Source organism: Lycium ferocissimum, chromosome 5 (genome assembly GCF_029784015.1).
Source record: "Lycium ferocissimum isolate CSIRO_LF1 chromosome 5, AGI_CSIRO_Lferr_CH_V1, whole genome shotgun sequence".
Lineage (NCBI taxonomy): Eukaryota > Viridiplantae > Streptophyta > Magnoliopsida > Solanales > Solanaceae > Lycium > Lycium ferocissimum.
In genome coordinates this window covers 28,953,046-28,967,037 of record NC_081346.1, presented here as the reverse complement: position 1 = coordinate 28,967,037, position 13,992 = coordinate 28,953,046, and the positions used below count along the sequence as shown (strand labels likewise).

General features: G+C 33.5%; 1 protein-coding gene across 4 annotated transcripts; it reads left to right on the top strand.

The window, feature by feature from the left end:
• The first annotated feature begins 7,449 nt into the window (after positions 1-7,449).
• Positions 7,450-13,986, top strand: LOC132058341 (protein TPX2-like). Of its 4 annotated transcripts, none has more exons than XM_059450880.1 (15): positions 7,450-7,613; positions 8,580-8,735; positions 9,434-9,554; positions 9,829-9,937; positions 10,637-10,687; positions 10,794-10,891; positions 11,003-11,081; positions 11,186-11,248; positions 12,190-12,251; positions 12,546-12,621; positions 12,713-12,796; positions 12,887-12,949; positions 13,112-13,177; positions 13,257-13,301; positions 13,379-13,986. In XM_059450880.1, the coding sequence occupies exons 1-15, from the start codon at positions 7,460-7,462 to the stop codon at positions 13,466-13,468; spliced, it is 1,317 nt and encodes a 438-aa protein (XP_059306863.1). In that variant the 5' UTR covers positions 7,450-7,459; the 3' UTR covers positions 13,469-13,986. The 4 variants fall into 4 exon arrangements, with proteins under 4 accessions (XP_059306863.1, XP_059306862.1, XP_059306861.1 ...); XM_059450879.1 differs by having other exon boundaries at positions 10,997-11,081; positions 12,193-12,251; XM_059450878.1 differs by having other exon boundaries at positions 10,997-11,081.
• Positions 13,987-13,992: the final 6 nt, after the last annotated feature.

Here is a 13,992-nt window from a genome sequence, read left to right as displayed (position 1 = left end):
ACTATCCTAAAGATAGTTTTCTGTAAGCGTCTTTTTATTTGTTATGTATTTTTCATTGAATACTTGTTTCTTAATTTATGTTAAATTTACATTGTTTGGTGTTCACTCCATCGGATTATTTTCAGACTTTTCTACAACAATTTTAGGATAGTAATTATTCCTGTTCAATGGAGTTTTTATTTGGTTGTGCAAGCCATATCAGGATGTGTAGAGACTTGAAAAAAATGCAATGATGGAAGAAGGGCTCAACGTACAGCTTTGTGATTCACAACAAAATGGCAAGATTTGGAGTAATGTTGAGCATTTGGTAAATTTTGAAGATTGCATAAATGAATAAATTGCAGAAACAATTCAAAAATAAAGGATATGTTGGAAGAGGTTTATTATGTCAATGCAGATGAAAGGCATTACAAAAATATCTAGAGGTTGGACGGTTATTAAGAGGAAAATTGTGATCGATTGTCTCCTACGGAGAGACACGAAAATGTGTTGGTTCTAACGGAATCTGGTTGTTGTATTCATCATTATATATTTTGGTGTGTAAGATCCACAAAGTTGTCGCCACATATGGAATTAAATTGCTAATCATCTGACGTCAAATTTCTGTTTGGAGACATTGTATAAAAAGAAATTGCCTAACGATCTGATCAAAAGTGGATATACTATTTCAAAGGTTTTTGAGTGATTTTTGTATAATTGTGTTAATGTGAAGTGCAGATCGATTAGTGAAGAGAATTTTTCATTGATAATTGTCTGGAGAAAGGGGCCACATGTCACAAAAAAGATGGCCACGTCAGGCTACCTCAACAACTATTATATTGAGAAAATGAAGAGAAGAAACGTGTGTTGATCTAAGTTTGGTTTCAAATAGAGGATACACACGAGATATGAAAACATTTTTACACAAGTGTTGTTCACATATAAAGGCTGCATCTCAACCACCGTAAGAGCTACGGTAAGGTGATGAGTTAAAGATGAAGTTAAGTGATAAAAATTGGGTTCTACTTTCTTAACTTCACTTATTTATGAGTTTTTAGTTTTGTGATTTTAACTTGTTTCATAAATGTTGGGATGCATGATCAATTTTGTGATGATCTTGAAACGCATGCTAAATTTAGAATAATATGTTTGACAAGCTTATAGTAATTTGTCAGTCTATTATATAAGGATCATGTGGAGTTTAATTCCAAATTGTGGAATGATATGAAGTATTTAAATTGAATTTATAAATCATAATTATACTTGAAAGTGTTTATCATGAATTTGATGTCTCTTGAGAGAAGCATAATATATCTTTACACTAAGTATTGTATGTGCTTGACAAAACAGAAATTCTACATTAGTTGAGTTTAGTGATCTCTCCAAACTGGAGATTATACATTCATATTTTAATATAATTGAGAATATTTATATTGCTAAAAGGGTACCTTTGTCTCCTAAGTTAATGAGCTTTAGCAATACAATAAAGTATTTTTTTTCACATACAAAGAGATTGAAGAAGTTGGTAGGGTCGACTTTTAAAGTTGCTTGGAAGAATTCAATTTTTCAACTAGTTGGTAAGCATTTCAGAAATGAAACAAAAAAGGTATAGTGTTTGATGAGTATTTAGAGAATGGTATATATATCTCAAAGATATTCATGTTCAACTTATGATCTAATGAAATGTGGCAAACTATCAGAGTCAATTATTTGCATTTTTGAATCACTATACTTCGAGATTTATTTTAAGGGATTCTTACTCTAAATTTTATTTTGGTATGAGGTACCTTTTTAAAAAAATGATTCGTATTGGGTGAACAAGAGATGCTTCAGCATAAATATTGGTGATTAGATTTTGAAGGATAACAAAAGTTCTTCCTCGTAGAGAATGAAAATATTCTCTTTCCATTCATTCGGCAAGTACTTTGGAAATGAGACACAACCACGTGAGGAGTATAATTCTTGTGATGAAAAGGTATGTAATAATTTTCTGGTGAGTGTCTTCTTGCTAATTAGATATTAGCAGAATTTGAGGTAAAAGAGAGGGGAATGGTTAATATATAAAGTGTGGCCACAAAAGTGATGCCAACCATTCTTATGTATTGTGTGATACTACACGAAGTATAGCTTCTAATCAAATATTGAAGAGATTGACATCTTCTTGTTAAACATTTATTATGTGAGAAGATAGTGTAGTCATGGGAAACATTGGGCTATTACCATTTTAATAGAGATAATCTTGAATGACGTCTACTCTTTCATGTGAATGCAGTCATAACTGGAAATTCATATTATAAGAGTTCAAGGATAAGTCACCAAAAATTATCCAAGAAATGTTAACGTTGAGGTTAGATTTCCGGTGCATAAATATACTCAAGGAATAGTGGGGGTGATAATACATACAAATGAGTTGCTACTTCTTTAAAGCCTATGTTTGACTATATGCACTGGTTTTCTACACAACGAGAAGACTGAACTTTGTTCTTAACAATCTCGAGCTTATAAAGTGGGGTGATAGAGCGGTTGTGGACACCCTTGATGAGATTGTCTATGCAAGTAAGAAAGTGAGAGGCTGCTTTCTAGGAATTTTAATGGTGAATCCTAGAGAACTTGCTGAACAGGATTGAGCGCAAGGCCCATATTAATCGGCGCCGCCATTGCAGAACAAGAACTCATATATAGTACGAATATGAATTTTATATATTCATATTCATTCTAAAGATTCAAGACTAGTTAGCTACCTTTAGTTATGTGTTATACAAATACACAATAATATCCTTCGTGCGTTTAATTTTGAGTCCGCGTATTATTATTAAATAATAAGTGGGGGATTGTTGTATATGTGATAATATATAAGTATTATTTAATTTAATTAATAATATCTAAATAAATAAGAAGAGAAAGAATTCTAATTTGAATATGAAAGTACGTTTCTTACATTGGTGAACTGTTGTGTTGTTTCATCTTATTTATTCCAAACGTTGGCACCCATTGGGTGGTGTCTTATGCTTGCATATACAAAAGGTATTTCGGCAGAATCTTAACATACGTATACTTCTGCAATTACCATTCTACTCTCTTCAACATATATTTCATTCATTCACTTCCAATTGAGTTGAGTTCTTGTGCTAGAGAAAATCAAAGAATGCAACTTTGATATCTAGAGTAGGCATTGTATCCTGGGGATGGAATTTTCTGTTAACCACTTGCACGGTGTGGGGGAAATTACCATCCTAAAGATACTTTCCTGTAAACGTCTTGCCTATTCGTTCCGTATTTTCCAAATTGAATACTCGTTTCTTAATTTATGTTAGATTTATATTGTTTGGTGTCACTCCATTGGATTATTTTCAGACTTTTCTACAACACATGAATTAGTTATTCCATCTTCTACCCCGCATAAAATAATACATAGATTACCTCATAACTTATACATGTATTATAAGTTATGCGGGATTCAAAATTGCCAGCCAAACATCGTACTAATTGTATACATGAATAAAAGTATGCAGAAATTAATACATGACTAAAGAGTCTCTTTACTAACTACCAAACATGATATAAGTTATGCAGAATTTTAATACATGAATAAAAGGCCTCTTTACTAGCTACCAAACGACCCCTAAGTGTATTATTTTTTAGTTTCGACTATTTATCTTTAGTGTGTTTGTTTTTTTATTTTACAGCTATTTTATGGATCTAAGTAGATCATAACATGCTATCCTTAAGATCATAACTTGCTATCCCTTGAAGGATTTCTCCAAAGAAGACATTTCACCACTACTCCATCCACTTTCATCTCCAACCATTGTCACCTAAGCGCCCACCACTATTAACTACCATCACTTATCATTCATACCACTACTGCCTCCAATCACCATAGTCAGTCATCGCCATCACTAGCCACCATTTATAATTATCATCTCCAACCATCATTAGCACAACAATCACCAATAGCTAAGGACAATCACACACCACCAACAACCACATTAATTATATTGCCAACCAATCAGTCATCACCATCACCGTTAACTATCACTATCATTTGCCACAATTATCAACCACCACTACCACCATCAACCATTAGTGACATTCACCATCACCACTAGCTATTATCACAATCACCACCTTTAGCCGTTAACACCACCGACCACCATATAATTTTTTCAAACTATTTTGTTTGATATAATTTTAAATTAATTAGTATCTTATATTTATTGTTATTTTTTTTTATATAGAGGCACGTTTCATAATTTGAGACGTTGAGAGAAAACAAATAGTCTTAATTATTTAGTTTTCAAATTTTAAGAAAATCTCAATATTCATATGAATATTCAGATTCAGATATTTTAGTCTTAATAAAAATTAATGGAGTAACATATTACAAAGACAAACATCAAAAAATTGTTTATACGGAAAAGGCTCAAATATGTCATCCAACTATCAGAAATGACTCATTTATGCCACTCGTCAATAGTTTGGCTCATTTATGCCATCGAACTATAGGAAATGGCTCATTTATGCCATCGAATTATAGGGAATGACTCATTTATGCCACTCATCAATAGTTTGACTCATTTATGCCATCGCATGTTATCAAAATGACTCATCCATGCCATATTTCATTAAAGCTGGTTTTACAATACCATATATGACACGTGGCCTCCAACTAGATATTCGTTTTGGGTGGGTAAGGTGTATGGGTCAGATTTTTTAATAATTTGGTATTTAAAATTGGGCTAGTTTAATTAAACGACATAGACCTCTAATTGGAGGCCACGTGTCATATCTGGTATTATAAAACCGGCGTTAATGAAAAATGGCATGGATGAGTCATTTTGGTAACGGGCGATGGCATAAATGAGTCAAACTATTGATGAGTGGCATAAATGAGTCATTTCCTATAATTCGATGGCATAAATGAGCCATTTCCTATAGTTCGATGGCATAAATGAGCCAAACTATTGACGAGTGGCATAAATGAGCCATTTCCGATAGTTGGATGGCATATTTGAGCCTTTTCCGTTGTTTATATCAAAGGGAAGCCTCTACCCCTGGAAAACATTGCAGTTAAAAAGGTTTGAAACTTTGAATGCAGTATCCTTGGAAAAATTATTATAAGTTCAATTGCTCAAATAATTAGCAGAAACAGATTCGAGATTAAATTCGTAGATGCAAGTATTGGTTAGTCTGTTATTCGTGTGTGTATCAGTGTGTGCATATATATTGTAAGTCAAGCAGTAGATGCAAGCACGCTACTGGCTACATCCCCACAAATAATTAGTGGTGCCATTGAAGATTCCTCTTACTATGGTTGTTTTATAAAACTCTTTTTAGTGATTTGGCTATCATTTTCAAACATCAAATCTTTATTTTCAACTACAATACAATACACGAACGAATTTTCAAACTTTGTACAGTTTGATTCTTGAAAAGCCTAGTAGTGATAGCTAATAATTCCACTGATTAATGCCTATAGAAGCATCTAATTAACCTACTACAACATGTTATTTTTCCTTTTTAGTACAGCATGTTTGATTTCCATTCTGTAAATATTTATATGTAATCTGATTAGTCTATATCGACTACTGGTATTTTGCTGCTTTACTTTTCTGATTCTCATAGTATTCTTGTACTTTAATAAGTTCTTTCCGATGTAATATCTATTATGTTAAAATATTTTTGTAAGAATAATAATAATGAGACTTTTTCATTCTAGCATTTCTTGTGTAATGCACGTGCAACCAAGCTATATTGTATATTTTCAAACTTCAAAAGGTTAAATAGTTTACAACATTTGGAATCTCCAAACAGAGTTAGCGGTATCGACACATTTTTATATTGACTTTTCATTGAAAACAAAAAATAAAACAAACAAAAAAAAATCTCATACATTGTATGAAAAGAACAAGAACAAGAACAAGAACAAATAAGTAGTTCCGATTCTGATTAACACAGTACTATGTTGGTCATGAATGATGATAGGAGTATTATTTTCAAAATATTGATGCAAAATTATGAATTATTCTTTTAAACGAAAGATCGAAAAAGAAGTGTTTGGCCTTTAACGTGATTATTGGGAAACGCAAAAACAATTTAGCAGATTCCTCACAATCTTCATCCCTCCTCGATTTGCTTGCTTACAGTCATTGTATACTGTATTTGCTGAAGTACAAAAATGATCACACTTGACTTTTTAACGTGACTCTAAAATTTGAATAATCTTGGAAGGTTGTTGTATGCCAGTTTTCAAGTTTTGACTCTATCCCAAAGACAACTATTGGGAAACCGTCTTCTGACATTTTGTTTCACTCCTTATTTGTCTTTTATATATCTCCATTATCTTTTATAGGGTGTTGCTTTGATCGTGCCAAATGGCACTTCTTCTGTCTGTATCTCAACTCTCTAGATAATGGGATCAAAGTAAGTTTGAAAACCAACTGAGTGCCATTTTTCATGTCGTATGTACTAGTTCTATACAGATTGTTGAATAAGTCACCTTTATATATGAGTTCATAATGCTAGTTGGTGATACGACTGGTTTTGTTTGTGCATGTCAAGTATTTACACTAAATCAATGAACACATAATATGTGTCTTTTATATACACATTTAATCATAGTTAATTTGTATGTATTCTTACTTTAATTTTTGACTTACCATATTTAATTTGATGTATACATTCCATGGGAAGAAGTATTTATGGTTGTAAGAGTCATGTTTTTCCCTTATGTTACAAGGTATTGTGCCCTTAAGTGTAATATTTCCAATTGCAATTATTTTTCGATCCATGTAAGAATCTAAAATTAAAATAAAAGTGAAATTGCAAGTTTGAAGATGAATCAAACTCTTGATATTGCAATGTGAGAAATTATGGCAAACAAAAAAGAAAGAGAAAAGAAAAAAGGAAAATGAAAAGAAAATGAAGTAGTGATAATTCCAAAATGTCGTTATGCGATAAATAATGTGGGCATTTTTGTAATACCACTAAAAAAATTTATGATTTATGTCTTACTTTTTTGATCAATTTGACTAAACTTTAAAGTTAAATTAGATTAAATTAACTCAACATTTTAACATTAAAAATTATATATTTAAAAATTAATAACAATTTGGTGAAAAAATATATTTTAAAATATTAGTCAAAGTTGATGCAGTTTGAATCGAGAGGAAGTTGTGCTATTACATTCCCAAAAGAGGACCAGCAAAATTTGAAATACGGGTGATAGCCCAAAACTCCAAAGCCTGCTCACGTCGCGACATAGTAGTAGGAGTATAAAAGGATCACCGCAAATATAAACAAACCATAACGAGAAAATTTCGCCTTTGAAATCATCATTTGGCAATAAAAGCTTTCACCCTCGCCACGTCCATTGTGTCAAGGACCATGTGAACCAACACATTCCATATCAATGATTTCCTCTCAATTTCTCGTTCGGTAATAACTTTATCGAATACGTTTTATTGTTTATAGAAACAGAATGGACGAGGAATTCATTGTAGAATGTATGGAAATAGACTGGGAATATGAGTTTGACGCTGCTCGGTTTTATGATTTCTGCCGAGCGGAGTCAACTTCCGAGGCTGAAGATGCCCAGCGCTGGTTTCAAACCTCTGGCAATTATCCGCCTTCTCGTAAGTCATACATTAAACAATTTGCATCACTGTTTAACTAACCGTAAATAAATTCACATGGGATACAAACAAGTTTCTTCAGGTGCCAAAATGTGCAGGGATAACTTGAATTTATAATTCAACAAGGACAGACTCTTAGTTAAAGTTTGAAATTTAAATTAAAACGAAAATCAATAGTCCTGTTTCCCAGAAAAAGGTACAAACTACTCCAACAGTTGGAAGATAAACTAGTGATATTAATTTGCTGATTTTGTTTCAATTTGAGAAACACCATCATTTGATTCAAATTTGAGTTAATGTCTGTTTCGTTTAGCCAGTAGAAAGCTTGTCTGTTGTTCTGCTGGATTAGATGCTTGTTGTCCTTGAAATCATACTTTTAGGTAGTTTATCTTAGAATGCTGGTGGAATGTACATTAATTTTTCTGATTCAGTGAAGAAATAATATGGATCGTTTATAGTTCCAATTTATGCAGCACAGTTGGAATTCCGAGACTCCACCAAGTTTTTCTTTGACCGGAATTTCTTTATATGCGTTTTCAATATTTTAAGTTGTTAATTATTGATTTATAGTATTTTTTACGTAGTTTCCAAATATATAAATTCTATTTCAAAAAACTTAAACCTTCTATGTCCCAATTTACGGTCAAGGTTTAGAAGTTTGAATCTCGAAATTCCATCTATGCCACATAAATTTTGGGAAATAGAGAGTAATAGAATGCCTATGTTGCAAGCACAAAGTTTTGGTTTCAATTTCTAGTTCCTCTTCCTTTTGTTCCTCGTCCTTGTCCTCTCTCGTATATTTTGTGAATGAAAGGATTTTTATTAACAATATTGTGTCATAAGTTGATCTTTGTGACAGCTATTATTTTTTTGATCCGCTTAGTGGAGATTTTTCTCTTGTGGTTGGTTTATGGTTTACTCACTCTTTCTTTTTTGATTTTTCCTGTTTATTTGGAAACTTCTTAGCTCTCATTATAAAGTTAAACCTGGGGAAAGAGATTACAGCAGGAAACTCAAATGGTTGCTCAAGGTTACAAGATGGGAAAACGGCAAAATCAAAAGGCAACAACTCATACGTTCCTGTTGGTTCTGAAGTTTCGCCCTCCAAATTGAAAACTAAAGGTATATATGTCGGCACTATCTCATTCACCTTAGCAGTTCTAGGTTGCAAAACTTCAGAGTAGTCTCATTTTTTAACTCACATCAGAACATTCATCTAATGGATCTATGTGCAAGTATTACAAGAGAAGCTCTGTTATACTGACACATCTTCATCGAATCATGTGTTGACTTTAACTCAAAGTTTGCCTTTTCGGTGTCTGTGCGCTTAAATTGTAGTAATCTGTTCTTTTTCATAGTTTTTTTTTTTAAGTTAACTTATTTGTGCACTGTAGCAATGCGAGATTTGAGCTAAAACTTGATATTCTGATTTCGGTTATCCTCTAAACTCCACAGAGGTACTTAATTAAATTAATCCTGTTCCTGAATCTGTTCGACTTACTTTGACCTAACTTGCAGAAGAAATAATTACTGAGAAACATGCACATTCTAGATCAGTCTTTGGGCACTGCTAGTGCTAGTAGTTGCATGGTTAATTGAATTATTATCTTATTGTAATTGTGGCTTGTCCGTTCTTTTCTCTTTATGTTTTTGCAGTTATAATAACTAGCTAAGTGATTTTATTAGGTTTAGTTTCAGTACTCGGTTGATAGTAGATTAAACAGTAATTATAGTAGCTCCTATATGCACATGGTTAACTAGCAAAAGTTCTGACAAAATAATTTCAACAGTGTTTTACTGGTTTCCTTGTCCCCGCTCAGGAACAATATCTAAAGGTCAAACTACTTATGAAATTTCTAAGACAAAGCCAGAGCCAAGATCTTCAAATGCAAGAGGTTCAACTTTAATGAAGCCCACGGCTAGTCATTTGGCTAAACAGAAGTATGTAAAAGATATATTCTATCTTCTTTGAAGGTTATACTTTTGAATTACTATAAGATGAAATCTAAGTGAAAATTTTAGTTTCTTTTTCTCCCTCACGCCAGAAATTCTTAGAATCTATAATGTCAGTGACAATGTTACTTAAAAGCTGCAGTTCAGGCTTGTATATGTTTCTGCAGTTCATGGCATTCACCTTGTTAGCTCTCTTGACTTCTCAAACCAGTTTAAGTAATTCTTAATTTTTGCTTTCATTTTCTCATTCTTTAATTGCTAGGTCGCAGAAAACATCTGACAAGACTGATGTGACAAGCTCACAGAATTCTTTGGCATTCGAAAATATTGCTACCAAAAGGCAAAAGCTAGAGATTGGTTATCTACTTAAGGTGCATGAAGTTATTCAATTACTGTTTGGTGATAGTATTATTTTGTTACCCTCTGGTTGGCTTCTAACTTTGTGTTTCACACATGTATCCTTAGACAGCATACACCCTCACTTCTCTGTCCTCTTTCAGTATAATGTTTCATCCATCTTACTCCTTCCTTGGATTTTTTTCTCTTATGATCTATGCCAAGTTTAAATTGAATGACTTATTTGTACTTTCTTCCTAGATCTTGAGACAGTGTCTTCTCTATGACACTAATGCTATTTGCCAAAGGAATTTGCTGTTTGATCTTTTGGAACTTAAGACATTTAGGAAAGTGGTTAATTTGGACTAGTTGTGGTTATGGAAAGCTATGAACTAAGCTACAAGTTAGGTGTGCAAATAGTATCCTTTTTTGGCAATAGGTACTAGCCTGTTGAAATTACTTCAGTGATTGCACAAAGCAGGTTTATGCTGAGAAAAATTAGCAATTAGTTAGTAAGACATTTGGAGTAGCATTTACTATTCAAGATAAACAACAAAAGAATTGGCATGATTTTCATCTTCCCGTTTTAGTGGCGTCAGATTTAATTGTGTACAGAATTAACCTGTTCAAGTTAGTTTTCTATCTATAGGATATGTTAAGAAAATATTTCCCATTCCTAAAATCTGTAAACTGCTAGAAATTTTCTTAATTCCTCAGTTTATCTTGCAAACCAGATTGCTCACTTGAAGCATCAACGTCTACTATCTCACAAGATATCCAAAAAGGTACTATCTGAAGGCTTCTTAATTGTGGTTTCATATTACAGATCCTGTTTGGGAACTTTTTAAGCATCATTTTTTCAGCTTGAGAGATTTTATTCTGTTTTGGCAGGATACCTCATCCATCTATAACTCGGCACATCCCAAATCTAAAGTTACTGTTCCAAGAGAACCTGAACTAGAAACTCTGCAGAGGGCACAAAGGCGAATGTACGCTTTTAAGTAAATTGTTTGGTTCTCTTAGTCTTGCATCTTGGTATAAAGCTGCTACCAGTACCAGTTGGTAATCAGCTTTGGGGTTTTCCTGATTAAAAGTTTCAGGTACAACAAGGACTCAAAGTCAAGTGAAATCACAAAAGCCAAAACCCAAATGCTTAAAGCACAGCCCTTGAACAGAAATGTTGGTATTCCGAGTAGTGCTCTCCTGTGAAAACATTTCAATAGTGATGACTTCTTCTCCACATAATATTTCATCTGAGCCGTATCTATTTGTGCTTTCTGCAGATCCTCAAGGCTGCTACATTACCTCCTCTCAGAAATAGTAGAGCACCATGGCCTGAGTTTCATGTAATTAATCATGGCTTTTCCACTGCTCCTATTTCCACATTGATGTTTAATCAATTAAGCTTACTGCTTACCTTGGAAAACAAAACACGTGCATTCCTTCCCAATCTCGGTCTACTTAGCGTGTTCTTTAGGTTTTTGAGATGGATGGAGTGCTGCTCAACCTTCACCTTACATAGGATACTGTTAGTTTGGGTGTTTCTACATTTTCTCCTATCATAGAAAGAATTTTAGAGAAGTTACTGGTGCACATATTAATGTTGTTTGTGTTTCGATTCTCTAATTGGTGAGGGAGAATGAATTGGTGCAAATTATAGGAGTCTTTCATTGTCTGTTGACCATTGTGGCCTTTTGGCTTTGGGGAGTAGACTGAGGCCTTGTCTCTTCTTACTAACGTTGGTGTCTTGGCTAATTTGCATGCACCTCAATCACTCCACTACTTACCTTACCTGCATCCTCCCATCATTATTGATGTAGATGAGAAGAAGTCATTTAATTTTTTTGCCTATATTAAGATTCGAACCTTGGTCTCTCATGGTCTTACTCCCAATTTCAAACTGCTAGGCTACACCCTTCAATGCTGTAAACAACTGAGTCCTTATGAACTACTTTGCACTAACTCTAATAAAGTGTAGCTAATTTTGACAAGGAATTATCAAATGCCATTAATGATTTGACTCCATAATCATTTGGCAATCATATCCGGGCTTGCAGCATTATTCCTATATGAGGCTGTAAGGAAGTATTTTAAGGACAAGCAACTAATTGATGAAGCTAGATGTTTATTTGTGTTTGGTCTTTTATGCTCTAAGTTTTCTTGCACTTAACTGATGCACTTAAAGTTTATGACTAAATCATCATTGCAACATTTGCACATATTCTGCAACATTAGTTCTATGCTTTCAGTTGATGAAAGTTAATTTCTTTTGTTTCATTGGTTACAGCAGTTATCAAACTTTCCAAATGCCAATTGCGCCGCACAAAACACTTTAGTGGACTTCAAAAGGTTGGATGGGCTTCTTTACTTCACCAATGGAATAACTATATGTGAAAGAACAAAATCAAAACTGTGACGTTCTTAGTTTTGCTTAAAACAGCTCAACTATTTTCAGAGATCTCATGAGACATTCAAAATACAGTTAATTGCTCTTGGTGAAGAAGCATGCAGAATCTTAGCATGAATAAAGTTAACATCACCTTTTTGGTTCACCATATAAAATTCAACCTAAAGCACCACAAAGTGTCGCTCCTTGTATAGCAAGTCCAGCTTGTGCTTATACTGTTTTGGGTTGTTTCTCAGACCAAACACTCAAAATGCTGTGAAGCAGGGAAAATCTGTAACATCGCTCAAATCAAGATCTCATAAATGTAACAAGGTAGCGCATTACCTGGCTTATTTTTTGCCTATATTGGTCTTTTTGACTTTTGACTACAAGGTATATGTTTAAAGAACATGTCTTCATACAGATATTTCCAAGTAGGGAAGATCATGTCATAGGTGACGACGTTGGACAAGAAAGTACAAACTCAATGGTAACACATGATTTCATTGTATGTTTTTGCTCCATTGAACGTGTCTTATCCTCTTTGGTTCTTTTCCTTCTTTTTGTTATTAAATGTTCATGTATCCTTATATCACAGGAATCCAAATCCATATTTGATCAGAAACTTTCAGTGCATCCGCCAATTGAACTGCTCAATAAGGTACATGTTTCGAAATGATTATGCATGTCATATCGAATTCCTCTGTTGGTGTATACTACCAGTTAAGCAGTAGACTTAATGTATCAGACTTTTATATATTTTTTAGCAACTTACTCCTGTCTCAGCCAAAAAATTCTAATCTTGTTTCCTTTTTAATTGTAGTTATCCCTCAGATCTGAAAAGGAAACAAGTGAAGTGGCTAAGACAAAAAAGAACCCCTCAGCAAAGGTGAGCTATGGACTCTTAAAAGGGACTTTTTTTATATTATGCAGACGAATTACTTCTAATAACCACTTTTGTTGTATAGGAGTCAAAGGAGAATGCTCCAAATTGTTTGCAGATTAAATTTCGGGTATGAAGTATAGAAAGATGCTAGATTCTTTTAACTGTTGACTGCAACTTCTTCTGATTGATATTTCAATTATACAGAAATGTGTTGGAAAGCCAAATCAGTGTGCGGCAGAGAGGGGCACCAGGATTGGGCACCACTCCAACACGAACAGGTATCATATTGCTTGAGTTTCATATATAGGAAAACAGAAAGTCCAAAGGCGGATCGAGGATTTAAATTCTAGGGGTTCAACATCTTAAATTTTTAGCACTAAACCATTATATTTTTAAAGTTATGGGTTCATATCTACTATTTATTGTAATTTTAGTAAATTCTTACACATAAATTTATGCCTCGCATCGAAAGTTTGGGGTTCAATTGAACCCAAGTTATAATGCTCCATCCGCCTCTGAGAAAGTCCACAGAAGAACTTTTAATCAAGATAAACCTTTTAAGCTAGAGCTTCTTTTGTTTACTTTTAGAGTTTTATAAAGGGATACTTAACCATATCGCTGCATTCTTTGAGACCTTGTGCGACCATAGTCTTAAAGTTATGGACTTGGAGAGCAAAACTATTGTTTTACCTCATTTAAAATTCCCTTTTGGTTAGTCAGTAGACTCAGTACTATCATATCTCTTGTTTTATCAAATGATATTCTACAATAATAACTTGCCGTCCTTGATCCTTTAAACCCATCTCGGCAGCCATTTG

Bases quoted from the DNA above. Each gene is read 5' to 3' on its own strand.
- LOC132058341 (XM_059450878.1), top strand. From the start codon at position 7,460: ATGGACGAGGAATTCATTGTAGAATGTATGGAAATAGACTGGGAATAT. The intron at 12,797-12,886 runs GTATGTTTTTGC...CTTATATCACAG, and splicing joins TGGTAACACATGATTTCATT to GAATCCAAATCCATATTTGA. The intron at 13,178-13,256 runs GTGAGCTATGGA...TTTGTTGTATAG, and splicing joins AAAAGAACCCCTCAGCAAAG to GAGTCAAAGGAGAATGCTCC.